This window comes from Peromyscus leucopus, chromosome 8b, assembly GCF_004664715.2.
Source record: "Peromyscus leucopus breed LL Stock chromosome 8b, UCI_PerLeu_2.1, whole genome shotgun sequence".
NCBI lineage: Eukaryota > Metazoa > Chordata > Mammalia > Rodentia > Cricetidae > Peromyscus > Peromyscus leucopus.
In genome coordinates, this window is record NC_051086.1 from 28,328,860 (window position 1) to 28,351,037 (window position 22,178).

The window sequence follows — 22,178 nt, forward strand, 5'->3', positions numbered from 1 at the left end:
CCTCCATGAAATACAAGTATCAAACTAGGAGCTGAAGACAGCCTCTCCCTCTTTGTCCACCAGCCTTACCCACTGCACACTGCATCCACCCTCCAGGCCCCGTGCACTGCACACTGCACCCACTCTCCAGGCCCCAGTGCACTGCACACTGCATCCACCCTCCAGGCCCCAGTGCACTGCACACTGCACCCACCCTCCAGGCCCCAGTGCACTGACCACTGTATCCACCCTTCAAGCCCCAGTGCACTGCACACTGTATCCACCCTTCAAGCCCCAGTGCACTGCATACTGTATCCACCCTCCAGGCCCCAGTGCACTGCACACTGCACCCACCCTCCAGGCCCCAGTGCACTGACCACTGTATCCACCCTCAAGGCCCCAGTGCACTGCACACTGTATCCACCCTCCAGGCCCCAGTGCACTGCACACTGTATCTACCCTCCAGGCCCCAGTGCACTGCACACTGTATCCACCCTCCAGGCCCCAGTGCACTGCATACTGTATCCACCCTCCAGGCCCCAGTGCACTGCATACTGTATCCACCCTCCAGGCCCCAGTGCACTGCATACTGTATCCACCCTCCAGGCCCCAGTGCACTGCATACTGTATCTACCCTCCAGGCCCCAGTGCACTGACCACTGTATCCACCCTTCAGGCCCCAGTGCACTGCACACTGTATCTACCCTCCAGGCCCAGCCCAGCTGCACATCCTGTGCTTCAGTACAGTCTAGTAAGGCTGTCCTTTTAACTCTGCCCCATGTGTATTCACTCCAATCCTCAAATGTTGTGGCTCCCACATGCAATGCTCCACCTGCATCCTCCCCAATCTCCAGGCTTGGCCTAGGAGGCATCATATCCTGTGTCAGCCATGTCTGCTGTGTTCACATCAGACACACAGCCAACAAAAGGAGTCTACATGCCTAGGTCTCATCCCTGAAACACAAATAATATGAAAGGTCAGAATAGAACCCCCACCCATCAACACATTCGGGGAAAAAGTGAAAATCCACGTATTCGTGCAGAAAGATGAAACCAACAGCAAACAAATCAGCAGCAAGAAAAAACCCATGGAAATCAAGCAACTCATTACTCAATGCATGATGAATGAGTTAAAGATAGAAGTCAGAAAGTTCCTGGACTAAACAGAAGCTATAATACAATACGGCACACCCTCTGGGACATGGTGGAAGCTGTCCTATGCGAGGGATGTGTAGCCAGCAGCTCCTGTGTTAAAAAGCCAAAAAGAGCAGAAATAAAGGACTTAAAGATGCAACTCAAGAAAGCAGAAAGGCATGATCAAGCCGAACCCCAATCCAGTAGATGGCAAGAAGTAATAAAAATTAGAGCCAAAATGAATGAAATGGAAATAAGGAATCAATGACTACAACAGAGCTTCTTTGAGAGAATAAACCTATACTCCATTAAGTTGGAAAATCTTTGAAAAATGGATGGATTTCTAGATTCATCCAGACTGCCAAAGTTAAAGCAAGATGATCAATAACCTTAACAGACTCATAACCAATAAGCAGATTGAAAGAGCAAAAAAGCTCCTAACAATAAAATAAAAAAGCCCAGGCCTAGAAGACTTTCAAAGCAGATCTACAGCCAATACTTCTTAAATTATTTTTAAAAGCAATGAAACAGAAGGAGCTCCCCCAAGTATACTTTAATACCAAAACCAGGTAAAAACACAACAGAGCAATGTCCCTCATGAACATAAATATAAAAGTTCTCAATAAAGTACTTGCAGACAAAATATAAACACACATCAAAAAGATCACCCACCATAATCAAATCAGCTTCATCCCAGAGATACAGCAACAGTTCAACATGTGTTAAGTCACTAAATGTAATAACTCATATAAAGGGATTAAAGATAAAAATCACATGATAGTTTCAATAGATTCAGGAAAGGCCTTTGACAAAATCTAGCATGCTTTCATGATAAAAGTTCCAGAGGGAGGAGAACTGAAGAGCACATTCCTCAACATAATAAAGCTGTATATGACAAGTCACAGCAAACATTCTAAATGGAGAAAAACTCTCAAAACAATCACACTAAAACAAGGAGTGGGACAAGGCTATTCCCTATCTCTCCTCCTTGTCAATACAGTGCTCAGAGTGTAGCTGGAGAACTAGGCAAAAGAAGGAACTCAAAGGGACATGAATAGGGAAGGGAGACGTCAAGTTGTCCCTATGACTTGCAGATATGCAGATATATGATATTATACCCTAAATATTCCACTTGAATTGAAGCAAAGTACCAGGATACAAGACTAACTTAGAAAAATCAGTGGATGCCTCTATATGACAACAAGAAACATACTGAGGAAGAGATCATGGGCACATTCACATTTACAATAGCCCCAAAGAAAATAAAATATCTTGGAATATCTTGTAAAATATATTTCACCAATGAGGTAAAAGATTTCTACAGTGAAAACTTTAAATCTCTGAAGAAAACACTAAAAAATGGAAAGACTTCCTATGTCATGGACTGACAGAATTAATATTGTGAGGGGGAAAAATTCTACCAAAAGTAATATCCAGATTCAATACAACCCCAATCAAAATGCCAACAATATTTTTTACAGAAATTAAAAAAAATGCTACAATTCTTATGGAACCAAGAAAGACTCTAAATAGCATATACAATCCTACAGAAAAAAAGAACAGTTCTGGAGTGATTATCTTTTCAGATTTAAAGGTACATTACAAAGCTATAGTAATAAAAACAGTATGGTACTGGTACAAAATAGACATGTAGACCAATGGCAAAAAATAGAAGATGCCAACACGAGTACATGTAATGTCAGCTATCTGATACTTGACAAATCTGTCAAAAACATACACTAGAGAAAAGAGTGCCTTAAACAAATGGTGCTGAGGAAACTAGAGATCCACATGTAGAATGAAACTAGATTCATATCTATCACCAAGTACAAAAAGTAACTCCAAGTGTATCAAAGACCTCAATTTGAAACCTGAAACAATAAAAGTGATAGGACAAAACATAGGTAGTACCTACAAGATATAGGTGTAGAAAAGGACTTTCAGAATAGGACTCCATTTGCCCAGGAATTAAGACTAACAATTAACAAGTGACCTCATAAAACTAAAATGCTTCTGTAGAGTTAAGGAAACAATTAATTGAGTAAAGAGGAAATCCATTGAATAGGAGAGAATCTTTGCTAGCTATACATCTAACGGAGGATTAATGTATGAAATATATAAAGAACTCAAAAACAGTCAAGAAACTAACACAATCTTAAAAATGGACTATGGTAGTGAACAGAGAGTTCTCATAAGAAGAAATAAATGGCTAAGAAATAACTCAAAATGTTCAGGATCCCTAGCAATTCAGGAAATACAAATCAAAACAACTTTCAGAATGGCCAAGATCAACAAAACAACAAAAATACTGGTAAGGACATGGAGGAAAGGAAACTCCAATTCGCTGTTAGTGGGATTGAAAACTGTTTCAGCAATTTTGGAAATCAGTGTGAAGAACTCTCAAAAAGCTAAAAATAAATCTATCATGTGACCCACCTCTACCCCTCCTTGCCATTTGCCCAAAGGACTCAGCATCCTATTCTATAGATCCTTGCTCAGCAGCATCCATTGCCCCTTTATTCACAACAGTGAGGAAATGAAAACATATAAATGTTCTTCAAATAATAGACTGATAACAAAAACATGGTACATGTACATGATAAAATACTTCTCAACTGTAAAGAAAACAGAAATCATTAAATATGCAAGTAAATTAATGGAGCTAGAAAAACAGTAACACAGACCCAGAAAGACAAACCACATGTTCTCTCTATTCTGTGGTTCTTAGCTCCAAATCTTCAGCAGTGAGTACATAATCTGGAGTACCTACAGAAACCATGAAACCTCAAAGGGACCTGGAGTGGCAGGAGGACCATAGGAAAGAGAAGAGCAGGATGCAGGTGATATGAAGGGAAAATGGGAAAACTTGAGAAAGCCTTAGTTGCAGAGGGGAGCGGAAGGGCAATACAAGAGAAGGAAGGAGGGATAAATGATACTAAAAGGAGTAATGGCTAATTTGAAATCTTAAGACAATTGAGTCCTTTATAATGGGACTCAGTCCCTTCTTTCTCCTCTCTTCCATCTCCTAGTAATGAGCTGGGTGGTTTTACTCTGCTTCTTCATAGCAAAGGACTAAAACTCTGAGCCATTATAAACTTGTTCTGTTTATAAGTGGATTGTCTCCAGTAAGTTACAAATTACAGTAACAAAGGGGTGAGCAGCATGGGGGAAGAGTTGTCTGGCTGTGGGTTTGGGTTAGGGTGGGTTTGTTGGTGTGATGCTGCTTTACTGGTGCATTAACACAAACACCTTCCTTCATTCACCTGCTTGGCATTTCTCAGTTTTGTTACTACAGACTGTTCTTTAGTTATGATTACTGAAGTGCTCATGTCAATTGTCATGCCTCCTAGTTTGCATTCTGTTGCTATGATAAATAACATGACCAAGAGCAGCTTGGGGAGGAAAGGGTTTATTTCAGCTTACAGCTTAGTCTGTCACTGAGGGAAGTCAGGGCAGGAACATAAGGTGGGAACATGGAGGTAGGAATAGAAGCAGAGGTCATGGAGGAACTCTGCATAATGGCTTGCTCTCCATGACTTGCTCAGCCTGCTTTCTTATACAACCCAGGACCACCTGCCAAGGGATGGCCCTAGTCCCAGTGGTCTGGGTCTTCCCACATCAACCATTAATCAAGAAAATGCCCTCCCACACTTGCCTACAGGTCAATCTGATGGAGGCATTTACTTAGCTGAGGTTCCTTCTCCCTAGGTGACTCTAGCTGTATTGACAAAAAACTGACCAGCACAGTACTCTTTGTGTGTGTAGGCACCACTAGAAGAAGGTACCAGAGTACTGGGGCTAGAGTTGTGGGTATTTATGGGCTGCCTGATGTGAGCACTGGGAACTGGGTCCTCTGGAAGAACCCCAAGTGCTCTTAACGGCTCTTCTCCAGCTCCTTCAGTCTTTTGAATGCTGAACTTAGCAAGGGTAGCCTTGAACTCTCTCTGGAACTGTAGTAGTTTGAATGTAATTGGCCCCAATAATCTCATAGGGAGTGGCACTATTAAGAGGTGTGGTTTTGTTGGAGTGGGTGTGGTCTTGTTGGAAGAAGTGTGTCACTGTGTGTGTCATAGTGTATTCCTATGCTCAGGATACCACCCCGTTTCTAAATCGACTTCCTGTTGCTTGCAAGATGTGGGACTCTCAGCTAATCCTCCAGCACCATATCTGCCTGCATGCCACCATACTCCCTGCCATGATAAGAAATGGACTGAACCTCTGAAACTGTAAGCAAGCCCCCTCAATTAAATGTTTCCTTTATAAGAGTTGCCATGGCCATGGTGTCTCTTCACAGCAATAGAAACCCTAAGATGGTAATCCAGGCAAACTTTGAACTTTCGATCCTCCTCCTTGGCTTCCCAAGTCCTGGGCTTGCAAGCAGCACTAGCCCGGCCAGTAGTCTTCCTCTCAACTTCACTCACACCTTCTTGAGTCTAGAACCTCCCAGGCCATGGAATGAACTCAGACATCTAATCTGTAGTCATGAGTTGACTTCCTAAATATCTTTTGATAAACAGTAAATATATATGCATCTTTTGTCTCAGTTTCTCTGGAGAACATCAACTAATACATTTCTATTACATGCTTTTGCTTTTCTTTAATAGTTTTCTAAATATTTTCATTAATTTGTAGTTATGCTAGTAATAATTTTAATAAAAGCGTTATTAATTTAATTACTTACAACTTTATTTTCAATCATGAATTCTACATTCATAATATCATTGATTCAATTCATCTCTTGGCTATCTGGAGCATGATGGGACGAATGTGTTAGAGGGACGTATTGAGAATGTCTCTGCTGCATACCCACTTCAACAGTCAAGGAAGTGTGTACTAAAGTATCTTTTGCTCCAGAGTCCGTACATCTTACTCCACTGCCTGATTATCTGAAGTTTCTGAGGTGGAAATGCCTAGCTCTTGTTTCCCTTCCCCTTGGAGCCATCTTTCCAGGTGTGCATCATTTCTCTTTTGCCTTAAAATTCAGGTATTTCACCATAATATCCAATTCCATGGATTCAAAGAGGAATTGTTTCCCTTGTTGTCCACTCTGAAATCACATAGTACAGTGGTGTGCCACATCAGCCATGTCACTGTCCTGTCTGGTGACACTTCTGAATAACCACCGTAAGTCCTTCCTAGGCCTGGTGCTATGTGTGGTTTACACTATTTTAAATTTCTTTTCATTAGTTATTTTTGCCCACACTGGTAAACCATAAATGTAGCACCCAAGCTCTTGTCCATTTAAAAGTACTTACCTTCTATTGTTCCTCTGAACTATTTCTCCAGAGCTACTGCTTCTTTCTTTTGAAATTCTCACTCTTGTCCCTCTGTCCGTACTTCTTTCCTTAGGTTAGCACTTGTTTCTTGGGGCTCTTTCTTCCCCTTGAGTTTGGGGAGAGGCTGTGTCATGTTTCCCACTCTGTTTGATTCCGCGTTCTGCAGTGCACTCCTGTACATGAGCAGTGAACATGTCCCCACCAGATTTCAGTTGTCTCATGACTCCTCCCCACACAGTCCTCTCCAGTCTTCACCTTCTTCCCACAAACACTACACATACAATGCTTGCAAGTGCAGTGCTCTACAAAGTGTCAAGATAGAGTTAGCCATATCTGTAAATGTGTTCTCTCCTTTCTTGTGGCACCTCTGGCTCATAGGGCAGTGCAACTTTTGAGTGTTGAGTTTCATCCAAATCTTCCATCTTGATGTACTAGTTACTTTACATTGTTGTGCCCAAATTTCTGACAGGCAAAACTGACGTGGACAGCAGTTTATTGGGGTGCATAGTTCAGGGGATACAGACCATCATAATAGGATGACATTACACCATGGCGTATTCCATGTTGGTGAAAGCTTGCGATTTGCTCACATCATAACCAACCAGGAAGCTGGAAGAGGTTCTCATCCTCAAGGCCAGCCATTAGGAGCCTCCTCCACCAGCCATGCCTATTACCCAAATGTTTTGCAGCTCCTAAAACATCCCACCATCTGGAGACCAAGCAACAAAGCACTTGAGCCTGTGGAGGAGATTTTACTCCCAAACTATAGCATCTGGTGTTCTTTTGTATGTCAGTTGATTCTTCTCACACAAAGAAAGCAGCAACATCAAAGTCATTGCATCTGGAGGTAACTGTCTGTCACCTAGCATTTTCCACTCCTTCCCTACAGGAGAAACCAGCCCCAGACAATTAAAATATGTGGTTTGACTAGTTAGAAAGCAAACTGTTCAGCACCTCTCCATTCTGCCCTTAACATCTGGTCCTTTCTCCTAGTCACAAGTGTTTCCTCTCTCATCTGAGACCAGCTAGTATATCTGGCTTGAGTCATTTGTTTCTTCTTGAAGAATTCAGCACATGGATGAACAGCCATTCCCTAGACCACCATCAGTCATTTTCCTACAGAGACAAAGTACACCCCAGAGACACACTCTGGCTTCCACTAAAATGATGTGAGATAATTAAGATGCTATTAACTCATTTGAATCATTTTGGAGTCTTTGAAGTTTTTTATCTAGTAAGATTAAAGAACCAAGCTAATATCATAGGAAAGTAATTTATTTCCTTCATCAAAATAAGTAAGCAATTTCTCATATCCCCATGAGATGGTGGGGTCTATATTTGGGAGCAAGACACACACACAAAAAGACAAGATAGTCTTTATGATTTACTGCTGATCACGTCAAGGTCAGAATCTGCATTGATGCAAGTCAGTTAGGACAAAAATAACAAAACACAGCAATTATTGTACACGTACGAAGCTAGGTTGAGCTTTTACAGCTATGTTCACACATACTCTGTGTGCTCCTCATTGGTAAAGCACAAATTACACTGCATATGTGTATGAACTAAAAATGCATCTATATTAAAAGCAAATTGAATCCCTATTTATGTTTCCTTCTGATTTACTGTCAACTCAAAATAAATCCTCTGAACATTTTAACATTCCCACCTCCAGAATTTCCTCCTCTTTTGTTTGTTACCTGGCTGGAGAAAGAAGTACAGGGAAGTTTCTCTCAAATATATTTTGACTTAATTCAATAACATATTTTAAATTTTTTTTTTTTTTTTTTGGTTTTTCGAGACAGGGTTTCTCTGTGTAGCTTTGCGCCTTTCCTGGAACTCACTTGGTAGCCCAGGCTGGCCTCGAACTCACAGAGATCCGCCTGCCTCTGCCTCCCAAGTGCTGGGATTAAAGGCGTGCGCCACCACCGGCTCATATTTTAAATTTTTAAAGGGTTTAAAGGGTTTCTTTATTTTTATTTGCCTGTATTTTGTATGCATAAGAGGGCATCAGATCTCCTGAAACTGGAATGAGAGAGAGTTGTTTGCTGTCGATATCACTCTATATAAATAAAACACTGATGGCCAGTGACCAGGCAGGAAGTATAGGCGGGACAAAGAGAGAGGAGAATTGGGGAAACAGGAAGAAGGAGGGGGAGACACTGCAGCCACCGCCAGGACAAGCAGCATGTAAAGACTCTGGTAAGCCACCAGCCACGTGGCAAGGTATAGATTTATAAAAATGGGGTAATTTAAGATAAAAGAACAGTTAGCAAGAAGCCTGCCACGGCCATACAGTTTATAAGTACTATAAGCATCTGAGTGATTATTTTATACGTGGATTGTGGGACTGCGGGGTTTGGTGAAACCTGGAGAGAAGCTCTCCAGCAACAGTTGTAAGCTGCTAGGTGGATGCTGGGAACCAAACCTAGTCCTCTGCAAGAACAGCCAGTGTTCTTACCCACTGAACTGTCCCTCCAACCCCTTAATTATATATTTTAATGTGAGCTGGCATAAATAATAAATAAAAACTAGAGGAAGAAAATGTACTTTCCCAGAGTGTACATAATTTAATACGCAATATAGTTCTTTAAAGCAGCAACCCCATCAAAATTACCTATGTACTGTTTTTTAAAAACCTGTGGTTACAAATTGCTCTGATCTTTCAGGAATATTCTTAATTAAATAACATCTTTGCCCTAATACTCTCTGATCTCTGACTATGCCATAGAGAAACTCAGTTAATTATTGAGACATTCTCACACGATGTCCTCCATTTCTGTATACCCATTTTACAGGGAAAAGATAGACACTAAAGATACTTGTGTACATGTTCATGGATACAATGAAAAAAGAAACCCAGCCACATAATCTCAGGTTCCAGCAGATCAGGCTGAAATGCCTTGGAATAGAGTTTCATCTTTGGTTACTATGGTTACATCTCACATGTACTTCTATAGACTTCCAAAAGCACTGTACCTAATTATCTAAAAGGCATGCGAAAATCAAGTATGGATTATATTAGGACATTCAAAACCCAGCCCATTCCTATGATAGATCAAAGAGAAGATTCACTTGACCATAGCAATAGATGTTTGAAAATACTTTATAAAATTCAATATCCATTCCCAATTTATATGCCTTAGGAAGGAGAACTGTAGCACATGAAACTATCTCAGAGCAGAAGCTCACAAAAGTGAAAGTGACCAGTCCTGGAGGCAGAGGGGAAACATGGCCGTCATTAAACTTGGATCTGCAGAAAATGGCTGGCCAAGCTCCAGAGTCATGGAAGCCATAGTTAGGCTTGTAGATGGCTAGTAGATTCATCTTCACAAGAACAAGAGGAGAATATTACAGGTGGAAGGCCCAGAGATTCCTCAACGAAACCAAGAGGTCCAAAAGCTCTGTGTATGCACAGAGCTGCCAGGTAAGCCTCAAGTACCTTACCCCAGCCTTCTCTGTTAACAGTCACTGGTCTCCAGGTGTTAGCCAGCCTCCAACAGGCAAGATGGAAACAAAAAAAAGAAACTTCTAGAAAACAAAAAAAAAAAAAAAAAATGGCTGCTGCTTCTCTTTCCAGACCCTAAAAAAGTCCACTACAAGTTTTCCCCACTCCCTAGCTGCTGGTTTATTCACAGACACTTCCACACAGACTCTTGAATCTGAAGCAAGAGATACTAAGAGGCAGAGGAGAATGCATCACCCATCCAAAGAGCCAAGCTCTTCCTACAGTCTTGATCTCTATGTCCTTGGTTCCTGCTCTCTCTCTCTCCCCTCTGTCTCTCTGTCTCTCTGTCTCTCCCTCGCTCCCTCCCCCACACTGTGTGTGTGTGTGTGTGTGTGTGTGTGTGTGTGTGTGTGTGTGGTATTTGCAGGGTGAGGTACACAAGTGTCTTCACATTGTGTGTAGACCAGAGGGCCATTTTCAGTGTCATTGCTCAGGAGCTAACGACCTATCCACCTTGTGTTTTGAGACAGGGTTGCTTGACATCCTGGAGCTCACCAGTTAGACTAGGGTGACTGTCCAGAGTCCCAGGGATGCACTCATCTCCACCTCCCCTGTGCTGGGATTACAAATGCACACCACTGCACCCAGCTTTCTGGCACAGGTTCTGGGGATTAAACTCAGATACTCGTACTTGTGTGGCAAGCGCTTGACTGAATAAGCCATCTCCCCAGCCTGGTTCCTTTTATTTTATTTATTTATTTTTTTTTTTTGGTTTTTCGAGACAGGGTTTCTCTGTGTAGCTTTGCACCTTTCCTGGAACTCACTTGGTAGCCCAGGCTGGCCTCGAACTCACAGAGATCCGCCTGCCTCTGCCTCCCAAGTGCTGGGATTAAAGGCGTGCGCCACCACCGCCCGGCTAAGTGTAAACTTACCTGGTTCCTTTTAAGTAACCTGGTTCTTCATCTTGCAAATTATGTGAATCACACAATAGCTTACCACAAACCCCTGGGCTTTTAAATAAGCCATAATCCATTTTAGTTGCTAGCCATTCAACATCTGTCTCAACTAAATCCAAAATGTCACTAGACAAAATATAATGTATTATTTATGGCATCATTTAAATAAAAATAAAAGCTGCCCACAAAGCAATGAGTATGGCTGACTTTATTCTCTTTCTCTTACTGTTCTGTACATTCAAATTATTGTGCAGTATGTATGTATATAATAATGATAAAATGTTTAATAATTGATAAATGTATTCACTCACCATCACAGTCTCCCAAAAGCTGATTCTGCGAAACAAGTTTGCATACAGGAAGTCCACTGGGAAATTCTCAACATCCATGAGGAAATAGAGACCAAGAACTGGTCCAGTGGAGGAGTTGAACTGAGATGCAGTCACAAGGAAGGACTCTGAACTTGAACTGACCTTTCTGTCACCCTGAATTGGCATGGGAACCACAGCTTAATCCTCACATAAACAGGGCATCATATATGGCTTACCCTAATCGTGAGCAAAGCAGCTTTTTAGCTGAAGGCAAATCTTTCAAAAGAGTTTGGCTAAGAGCTTGTAGCTGCCAAAACCCAAGCAGCTGAGGGAATTATTTGCACTGCCAGAGTGGAGCAATCTGCTCAGTACTGTGCAGTACCCACAACTGTCTACTGCTTCTCCTGCTCGGCTGCGTGCCTAACGTAATCAAGTCTGGAAATAGCTCGTCCAAGATTCCATCTTTTTTGGGATGAATCTGGAAGAGGACTATAACAATTCCATCCATCAATAAAGCCTCCTTCCTTCTTCTTTCCCTTCCTCTCCCTCTTCCTTCCTCCCCTCTTCCCTTTCTCCCCTTCTTCCTTTCCCTCTTCCTTCTTCTCTTCCTTCCCTCTTTCCTTCTTTTCTTCCTTCTTTCCTTCCTTCCTCCCTCCCTTTCTTCCTCCCTCCTCTCCTTCCTTCCTTCTCCTCTTCCCTTATTCCTCCCCCCAGAAGCTGTTCTTGATTCCCCACCATGGATAGCACATCTGCTTGAGAAGACAGAGACTCCCATCATCAAGTGGTCTAAACACTCTTAGAAGTAGCTGCTGTTCCTGTCCTTTTCCCAGCAAAATTGAGGCAACAATCAAACGACATCCATGGAAATCATTACCTGTGTGTCAACTGTGTTCTCCTCTCCCTTGTATCACATAAGCACAGCACTCTTCCAGCGACCAGTTATAACTATACTGGTCAAAATGGTGGCCCGGTCCTTGCTCACTCTTTACTCTTAGCACAAGAAGCCTCAAGAGCCCAAGAACATTGTAATGGCGCATGCATGGGTGTGATAATGGCCAGAGAACACTCTGTGTTGTTTCACAGGAGCCCTCACTGGCCTGGAGCACCCCAAGCAGACTTAGACTGGCTAACAAGTGGGGGCCCAGGGATTCTCTTGTCTCTGCCTGCCCAGTGGTATGCCCAGCACTTTTTACTGTGGGTTCTGGGAACTGAACTCAGGTCCCCATGCTTACAAGACAGGCACCTTACTGAATGAGCCATCTCCCCAGCCCCTAAATAATTATTTTTAACAGGATGCCCTGCACTTTTCATGTTGAACTGAGCTCCATAGATTGTGTGGCCAGTTCTTCCCTCTGCCTCTTCTCAGAATAAATGCCAAGAAGGACAAAGCAGTAAGAGAAAACGATGTCTCCAAAAAAGGGCAAACACTTCACAAAGCTTACCTGCCTTTACATTAGTTTCTGCGCAGAAAAGCTTCCTCGAGGCATCCGGTGAATCTGTACAGGTTAACTCCTAATCTATAAGAACACTACCATGTTCTCAAGAGGGGCAGGTGACTGGTATTCCTGTTCAGCTTTATTCCTGCTTTTCTCTCCCCTTTTCTGTTAATGATGAATAGCTTGTCAAAGAGTGTAAAAAAAATGCTTAATTTAATTAGTCACCAGAAGTTCTTATTTCTGAGAAAAAAATGTAATGATTAAATTCCCTCTGCCTTTTAGTGGCTAGATACCAAATACAGCATCTCCTACCAGTGGACACAGGTCATTGTGCAAGTGACTTTCTCTACAGAGAATTAGCATGGGTCCTCCATTTTCAGAGAATTAATGTAAATGGTGCACACAGCAGGGGCTCCTGTGGCCCTCCAACCCTGGCCAGAGCTTCAGAGGCATTGCGACTTACAATGATTCATTTTCTGTCAGCCTGATCCGGCAGAATCTGGCTGGATGTTTGGTGGAATATTATTCTAGGTGTTTCTATGAGGGTGTTTTTCCCATTTTATTTACTTTTACATGTGCATACTGTGTTTTAGTCAGAGTTCCCCCCACATTACACTGCAATTGTCCCCTACTTCCTGGTCCCCTTCCCAAACAGTTCCCTTCTACTTTCATTTGTTTTTTCTTCTTAACTTAGATTCTGCATATGACAGAAATGCAATGTTTATCTTTCTAGGTGTTTTCTTTTGCTTAATGATCTCCATCTCTATCCATTTTCCTATAAATGTCATAATTACATTCTTCTTTGTAGCTGAATAAAACTCCATTGTGTATATTTACCACATGAATTTGATCCTTTTACCCACTGATGGACATCTAGACTGATTCCATAACTTGGCTATTGTAACAGAACCAGAACAAATACAGAGACACACAGCACACAACCATTTCTCTAGTCCATTTCTCTGTTAACCATTGTCTCAAAACATAATATGTTAAAAGTATAATCTGTCTAAAGATGGCTACTGGATTACTTTAAACATTTTCAGATGTTGTCGGGTTAACAAGACACAATCTATTTGCAAGTGTTGCTAACTCATATAAAAGTCCTATGACATCACAGTACTGCAGGCATCCCTCGTCACTCACATGGCTATAACTCAAGTTCAAGAGGATCAGATGCCCTTTTCTGGTGCCCTTGGGCATTACACATATGTGGTGCAGGCAAAATATACATGTAAATAAATCTTTTTTAAAGCTTTGTAAACATCAGTGGATATAAAAATCCAACTCTAGTTATGACATGTTGATTCAAACCCTTCTGACTTTGTGCTGAAGGGATGGAAACAATCTGAGTCTCAAGTTTTAATCTAAAATACAATTGATTTAAGTCAGACATCCAAGGCAGCAGCAAGTGGGAAAGGGTGGATAACAAGTATGGCAAGCATCCTGGGCTCTGTGTTCCATGTTTACCCAGGGAGACTTAGGAAACCTATTTAATATCTTTGAGTCTTGTTCTCCTCTCTTGACAAGTGAAGGGAATAATACTCCCCACTTTTGCAGAGACATGGGAGAATGTGCTTAGTCTCCTGTCTGATAAGTAGTAAGGCTCTCACAGAGCTTTGGTATTGTATTTGTCATTATTTCCTGCCCATTCCCAACAGAGAAGCCTGATAAACACTTGTCTACCAAGAATCAAGTAATGCCTTATCACATTCACCCTGTGTTTTTCTAATCCCACTCCACACCCCAGCTGAGTCACTAAACCACCCCAGCAAGAGCTACGAAGCCCCATGCTGACCTGGCCCTAGAGTCAGGCAAACCCAGCAATCACTTGCCTCCTAGCTGGTCTCCTTTCTGTCTTAGAGAATTTCTGCTTCTGGTTCCTCTACCCAATACACATTTTTCTCTCCTTGTCCTCTTTAGCAAGGTCTCAAAGTTATGCTCACACACTACCTCCTTGGACAAGCCATCCTAAACAACCAGACCAGAAGAGCCTTTATGACGCACTCTTGAGACCTCTGAACTTTCTTTCATTGCACCCAGTTATTAATATTGACTTATTTTTTGTTGCTTAACTTTGTCATCTTGACACAAACACCACCCTGTGACATTAACTGTTGCCCTCCATAAACATCTTAAATCTAGAATCACCTGAGAATCAGAGAAGAATTATCTACACTGGGCTGGCCTGTGGGTATCTATGGGAGACTGGTCTTAATTAAGTTAATTAATGTGAACAGACCCAGCCCATTTTGGGTGATACCATTCCATAGGCAGGGTTCTGTGAGTAAAGAAATGGAGCTGAGTACAACAAGCAAGCGGGCAGGCAAGCAAATGAGCATGCATTAACTATGCTCTGCTCCTGACTGTGTGATGTAACTGAGCTCCTGCCTTATCTTCCCCACAGAGGTGGGGTGTGACCTGGAATTGTGAGCTGTAATAAATTCTTTCTCCCTAAGTTAGTTTTTGATAGGATATTTTATCATAGCAACAGAGACAAATGAAAACATTTGGTTAGCACCTTCTTTTTGAGTGAGAAGTCCAGGAATGACCATCCCGGAAGGGTCCAGACTTAATGAGCTTTTGATGTCACACCGCGCTGTATCTCTAAACTGCACATCCATGCATCCAACCAATCACAGACATGAAAGAGTGGCAACTGTACTGGACACGAACAATCTCCCAAGCAATGCACTATAGCGAATGTTTAACAGCATGTGCATTGTGTTAGGTATTACAAGTCTCCAGTGATGGTCAAAACTGTGCAGCAGGACTGTGGAGGGTCTATGCAAAGACTACGCCATTCCAAGTTAACATTTTTGCCTCGTGGCAGAGAACAGAACCCAGGGCTTTGCACATGCTCAGTAAACACATGGCCTATGTTTCCAGTCCACTGCACCACTTTATATAATGGATTTGAGCATCTGCATATTACAGCAGTGTGGGGGGAGGGAGAATGGAGCCAATCCCCATGGATACCAAGGGATGACTACATATAGTTTAAAAGACTACATGCTGAGAAAGATGTCAGTGGCCTGGCTCTGGCTGCTGAGATGCGACTGGGATGTGTAGGAGAAAAACGATGCTTGATCTCATTGCCAGCCTTATGTCAAAGGCCAATAAGCACCTGCCTATATCCTCATGGGCAAATAAGAAAGAGATGTGTCTATTCAGAATGAAGAGAGGGAGAGGCAAGAGAAAGAGATGGGGGAGAAAGGGGAGAGGGGAAGGAAGAGAAGGAGAGAGAGAGTGGGGAGGGAGGAGGGAAAGCAGGCTAAGAAATAAAGGCTTGGAGAATCAGTGTGATAGTAACATGGGAGCAAAACCATTACTCTACTTATGAAGGACTAAAGGTGAACTGTAAATCCAACAGTCGAAATGTACAAAAATCCACCGCCTCAGATGCCAGCATGAGACGTTAGCTGTTGTCCACCATGCACATGCTAAATCTAGACTTCACAGAGTGAAATTTTTGGTGCCGATGAAGTGTTTACACAGTAGCTGGGAAGTTTCTCCTTTCATTTTTATTATAAAGGCAATGTAAGTACAAGGGAAGGAAGGCAAACAGAGCAGAGGGGAATAAACAGAAAATGTAAAGTTTCAAAGGCGATGCTGACCTCCAGCCTTGACTCCCAAAGGCGGTGGCTTGTGTTGAGAGATTTGGTTTCTTTCCAGCACTTTCTGTGCAGCCCTGTGAAAATATTACTGATATTTTTAGACAAGTGGGACTATGTTATCCATTTTTCCTTTACAATTTATTCTTTCTTCAGCATATATTAGATATTGGCCCCTTTCCACATTCGGATTTTTATAGCTCTCTAATAGTCTGCATGAAAATATTTCAAGTACTCTCTTATGATTGGACAATTAAGAACCACAGTTCACATAATGATATGATCAATAGGCTCCTTCATACACTAGTTCCCCAGAAGAATATATGGCAGAGATTTTGCCTGCTTTGTTCCCTGATAAGACCCTACCACTTGGGATAGGACCTGCTACATTGTATGCCCAATTAACATTCTTTGGAAGAGTAAATACTAACCCATCTATATGGCTATTGTGTGTACACATGTGTGGACTCACACATGTGTTCATGTATATGTATTGTGTGCACACATGTGGAGGGAGACCAGAGGTTAACCTTGAGTATCAATCCTCAGTAACTGTCCACCTTGGTTGTATTTTCTAATTACATGCTATAGCACACATGTGGAGGTCCGAGAACAACTTTCAGGAGTCAATTCTCCTTCCGGCATGTGAATCCCTTAGACCAAACTCAAGTAGTCAGGCTTAGCGACAAACATCTTGACAACTACCTTGTGTTGGAGACAGGCTGTCTCACTGGCCTGGATGACAAGCCCCCCCAGGACCTACCTGTCACTACCTCCCAGCAATGGGATGCTCCAGTTCTTTGACATTGGTTTTAGGACCACACACAGGTACACATTCTTCCACAGAAAGCACTTTCCCTACTAGCTTTACTCAGTCACTCTATAGATACGCTCAAACAATTGCTTCCTTATATATTCCTATCTATAGTTAAAAATTATTTGTTATGAATACAGTGTTCTGCCTGCATGTATGCCTGCACACCAGAAGAGGGCACCAGATCTCATTACAGATAGTTGTGAGCCACCATGTGGTTGCTGGGAATTGAACTCAGGACCTCTGGAAGAGCAGTAAGTGCTCTTAACCTCCAAGCCATCCATCTCTCCAGCACCCTATCTATGCTGTTTTCAGGTTTGTTTTGATAAACGAGGCACCTCATCTTTAAAGTTCAGTGTAGTCAAAATAAGAAACTCTTGTGCATTCATTTCCCAGTATTGCTGTGATAGATTACAGAAGTTAAAATACCACAAGTGCAGTTTCTCCCAGCTCTGGGTACCTGATGTGCAAAATGGGTTGTGAGAGGCAGCTGTAATATTTTTGAGGTTCCAGGGGAAAAACCATGTGTTCTCCAGCTTCTAAAGGCTGCATTCCTTGCCCTTCACACCTCGTTCTGACCTCAGTTTCCCCTTTACATCTCCTTTGAAGCTAAATCTCCTGCCTCCCCTTTGCCCTTAAACACTTGATGGCTATATTGGGCACATCTAGATAATTTGACATCATTTCTCCATCTCAAGAGTTTAGCTTAATCACATCTACAAAGTCCCCTTTGCCATGAAAAATAACACAAAAGGTTCCGGGAATTCAACGCAGGCATCTCTTGGGTTGCATTATTCTGCCTGCCACAGTATGGGAGGCATTGGGTGTAAGTATCAGCATTATCACCCACGCACCCACCTACCTCTGAATGTGTGTTGAATCCCTACTTAAATTCTGATCAAAAGCTAAGAAATACATCACCTGGCTCTGTGGCCTTGCCAGGTTATGTAACCTACTTGCAGAACTACAGGAATTACTGCATGGCTCACAGGAATGCTGCATGTAAAGTGTCTGCAGGCACCCCTTCCACTTGAGGAGAATATGGAACTAAATGTAAGGAAAACACTGGAGAAAGAGAAACAGATCCTCTTAGAGGCTGCTGACGTGAAGGGACTGGTAGACATTTTGGAAGGCAATGTAATAAAGGTAATGAAAACTCAGATAAATGTTTCCTTTTATCCCATTAATCACCCACTTCCAGGAATGTACCTCGAGGGTCTGGTTGAACTTCTCTACAATGCAGCTAGTGAAACGCTATGTATAATGCTTGTGGAGAGGAGTGGGAGCTGACTGAATGTACTCAAATAATAATTAGATAAACAAACATAGGCATCCACATTACAGAAAACTCTGCCACATAAAGGACTTTAAAAGATTATTACATCAGAGATCTGTGAAATATTAATTGTCACATTAATTAGTGACAAATTTGGAGGTCTACCACTGAGCTATATCCCAGCACTCTATACTTTGTGTTGGAGGGTCCACATCTGTAACTCAGGCTGACTGAATTTGCTTCAGCATCTGGAATAGCGAGGATTACAGCCTCTGCCACCTGTATAAACCAAAACTCGGGTTTCAAATCCGGGTCATTTATTATTTCATATAGATAAAAATAAAATTGTGTGTGTGTGTGTGTGTGTCCGCGCGCTTCATGATGGAACAGTCGTATTTTGCCTTCTCTTGTATTTCTTATGGAAATACTAACAATAAAGGGGGGGTGGATTTTGAGAGAGACATTCTCCTAGATTTGCTTACCTAGCATTTCTAGGCAGTTACAAACACGACCCAAGATGTCCCTCTAGTGGAAGGCGGAACGCGGCTGCAGCTGGCACCTGATTGTGACTGAGAAACAGCATATTCAAGGTTTTTGCAAACAAGAAGCAGAAATGCGCACCCAGAATCAGCACCTCTTTCTCAGCGTGCGGTTTAGTCTCTACTTTTGTGATTATCTCCTTCAAACATTTTGAATAAGCACAGTACTTTATGCATTTCTGCTTCTTGTTTGCTAGCATTCTGAACTGTCGATATTGGAGGGTTACGATAAATAGACTTCTCTGTTGGCATTTTGTTAGTTTATGTTCTGGGTCTAGAGAATCAAAACTCGAAGCCACCCGGTTACCGCCTGAACCGGACACTTTTCTGCGCGCTAAGGCCTTCAAGGCTTTCAGCGCCTTTTCGGCTAAGTTCGGCTGCCTCCGGCCCTCTGGCTCGGCTTCATTCGGGACACATTTGTCCTAGCCTCGATTCTTCGTCGGCTACAATTGGTTGGCGCTTCTCTTGGACTCGGCTCCCTTCGGCTACGTCCGGCCTACTCTGGTCTCAAACTGTTGCAGCGATCTTCCGGCCTCGGCGTTCATCCACGGCGTTCGGCCAGCGCTCGGCTCGGCTCGGCTCGGCTCGGCTCGGCTCGGCTCGGCTCTTTCCGTCCTCATCGGGCCGCGGCCCCGGAAGGGCTCCTATGGAGCGGGGCTTCCTGGCTGTACGCAAGGCGATGGCGCCGCTGTTGGAGTACGAGAGGCAGCTGGTGCTGGAACTGCTCGACAGCGACGGGCTGGTGGTGTGTGCCCGCGGGCTCGGCGCCGACCGGCTCCTCTACCATTTCCTGCGGCTGCACTGTCACCCGGCCTGCCTGGTGCTGGTGCTCAACACGCAGCCGGCCGAGGAGGTGCGACTGCGAGAGGGGTGGACCCGAGGGCGAGGGGACATCAGGGCGGCTACCCGCGCGGCGTGAGCGCGAAGCTGTGGGTTTGCAGGGGCCCCGAGCCAGCGCAGGTCTCAAACGGCACACGAAAGGGAATGAGTGAATGGAGGTCCCTGAGGGAGATTCAGGGCACCCACATAGTTCTGTGGCGCTGCGAAGGAGGGAAGGGAACCTCAGGAAGTCCAAGTGGCTGCTACGACTTGGGAGGGCATTGAGTGCCGGTCCTTGAAGGTGACCCAGGGCTCTGACACTGCGGGAGGACCCTGCATGGAGGGAGCGCGTCCCCGGGAAGTCTTGGCTTTCTCGCTTGACAGGGAGGGCACTGAATAGAGAGCTCTTTGGGAGAGATACAAGGCCCACAGCTTGAGGACACTAAGAATGCGGCTCCTACACACTCTCTGACAGTGAAAAAGAGAGGGTGACTAGGGTACACATCGAGGTAGAGGAGTGGAATGGATTGCGCTGCAAAGGCGGGAAGCTGTCAGAATAATACAGAATAAAGCTGTAGGAATAATGTGTGAGCCTGGAAGTCAAGTATTAAGGGTATTTCCGGGGACAGAAGACAGAAGAGTGGGGTCCCTAAAAGGACAGTGATGGGGACGGCAGGGTCTCTGAGAGGGGTACAAAGGAAAGTAGACCTGAATGCTGCACAAAAGAAGAGGGACTAGGGAAATAACTTTAGGAAGAGAAGAGACTGGAAGCTAAGGGTATTGGGAGACGTTAATCCGGGTTAGGGAGAATAGGTAGGTGATCCTGAGGACAGTGGAATGCGGCACACCTTGCTGGGAAATGTTAAGAGATGGGAACATAGCCTAGCATGATAAATCTGGTGGTCCTCTAGATAGAGTGGCCAAGAAGAAAGTGTCAGCTGAGAAGCGGCGCTATTGGACTCCCCTGGGTATCGCCAGTGCGGCATGCGACTTCGTGCAATGCAAGATGCCCAGGAAAGTGGCCTATCAACCATGGGACCTGTGGAAATTCTGAAATCCCTCTAGGATGTGTAACTGCTGTAACTGATAATGCAGCACTAACCGTCTAAAGCATTGTCTGCAGAGAGGAATCCCCTACCTCAGAGTATGCTGGCTGAAAACCCTGGCTTTAGTGGGAAGTAGTTTCTAGGTTCCGTTTGGGGTTTGGTGTTGAATGTAAATAATGACTGAAACACAATTATTTCATAGTGTGAACTCCAAAGCACTACTAAACAGAAATCTCAGTTAAAGTAACCCAATAGGCTGATGGGTATAAAAGAATAACTTAGTTTGTATATTCACTGTGATGGTCACGAATCTGAGAATGGCGACGTCATTTGAAATCTCTGCAGCCTATTTTAAAAGTGTCCTGCCCTGTATTAAACAGCTCGCTAATGAGTTTAATCTTATTTAGGAATACTTTATCAATCAGTTGAAGATAGAAGGAGTTGAACACCTCCCTCGACGCGTGACAAATGAAATCACAAGTAACAGTCGTTATGAAGTGTACACACAAGGTGGTATTATATTCGCAACAAGTCGAATACTTGTGGTTGATTTCTTGACTGATAGAATACCTTCAGATTTAATAACTGGTAAGAATTTGAAATCTTCCTTATGTACAAAGTGAGCGTTTCTATTTGTGTCTATCTCCTCTGCTAACTGCTAAACTGGTTCTTATTATTCAGCATTGTAGTTAAACTGTTGGCATAATACCTGACACATTGTAGATATTCAGTCAATATTTATGACATAAATAAGTATGGCTACATGTCACTTAATGGCCACAGGTTCTCAGGCTGTATGATTTAACTATTGTATGAAGATCTTAGAGCTTACATACAAGAACCTGCATGGATGATGGCCTAGAGAGGTGGGTCAGAGGTTAAGGTTGCACACTGCTCTTGCAGAAGACAGTAGCTCAGTTCCCAGCACCCTTATCAGTGGCTCACAACTGACCCTTAACTCCAGCTCCAGGGGATGTGAGAGTACTGCTCTCAACATGCACACTCCCCCCTCTCCCGTCTTACACGCATAAACATACACGCATAATTTTTAAATAAAAATAAATTTTTTAAATTCCTGAATGTTACAACTCAGTTAGATGTTGACTTCTCGATGCAACCAAGAGATATAGTAAACATGAGCTTTTGGGCCTGATGCCACCATTGATACAGCACAGTGTTTTATGGTTGGTTTGTTTATATAAGTAGAAGGGGACCTCCAAAATAAGGAAGAAAAGCACAGTATAGTAAACTAACCAGACGACCACTTGCTATATTACTGAGTTTTATGTATACTGCACAAAACTGCGCATGCTGTATGCTTATGTCACCAGTGGCACAGTGGTGTATTTGTTATAGATGTTTTTACTTATTATATTTAGGGTAATTTTGCCTGTTCCCCATGCATGTCTGCAGAGGTCAGAGGAGATTACTAGATTCCTGGAACTGGAGTTACAGATGGTTGTGAGCCACCATGTGGGTGCTGGGAATGAAACCTGGGTCCTCTGAAAGAGTAAGTGCTCGTAACCACTG

General features: G+C 43.1%; 1 protein-coding gene and 2 long non-coding RNA genes across 3 annotated transcripts in view; 1 reads left to right on the forward strand and 2 right to left on the reverse strand.

The window, feature by feature from the left end:
- The window catches only part of LOC119086996, a 46,661-nt gene extending 33,968 nt beyond the window's left edge, over positions 1 to 12,693 (reverse strand). The window contains exon 1 of the long non-coding RNA XR_005090410.1: positions 12,547 to 12,693. This is a non-coding gene — a long non-coding RNA (uncharacterized LOC119086996). The remainder of the gene's footprint in view (positions 1 to 12,546) is intronic.
- A 3,349-nt stretch (positions 12,694 to 16,042) lies between these two features.
- LOC119087049 lies at positions 16,043 to 19,341 on the reverse strand. Its single transcript, XR_005090494.1, has 2 exons — positions 18,727 to 19,341; positions 16,043 to 16,231 (listed from the first exon to the last, which is right to left on the reverse strand). It is a non-coding gene; the product is annotated as an uncharacterized LOC119087049 (long non-coding RNA).
- Positions 19,342 to 19,383: 42 nt separating this feature from the next.
- Ercc4 (ERCC excision repair 4, endonuclease catalytic subunit) overlaps positions 19,384 to 22,178 on the forward strand; it is a 31,563-nt gene continuing 28,768 nt past the window's right edge. Inside the window, exons 1-2 of the mRNA XM_028890047.2 lie at positions 19,384 to 19,636; positions 21,056 to 21,236. Coding sequence (XP_028745880.1) covers positions 19,430 to 19,636; positions 21,056 to 21,236 — 388 coding nt within the window. The 5' untranslated portion in view covers positions 19,384 to 19,429. The remainder of the gene's footprint in view (positions 19,637 to 21,055; positions 21,237 to 22,178) is intronic.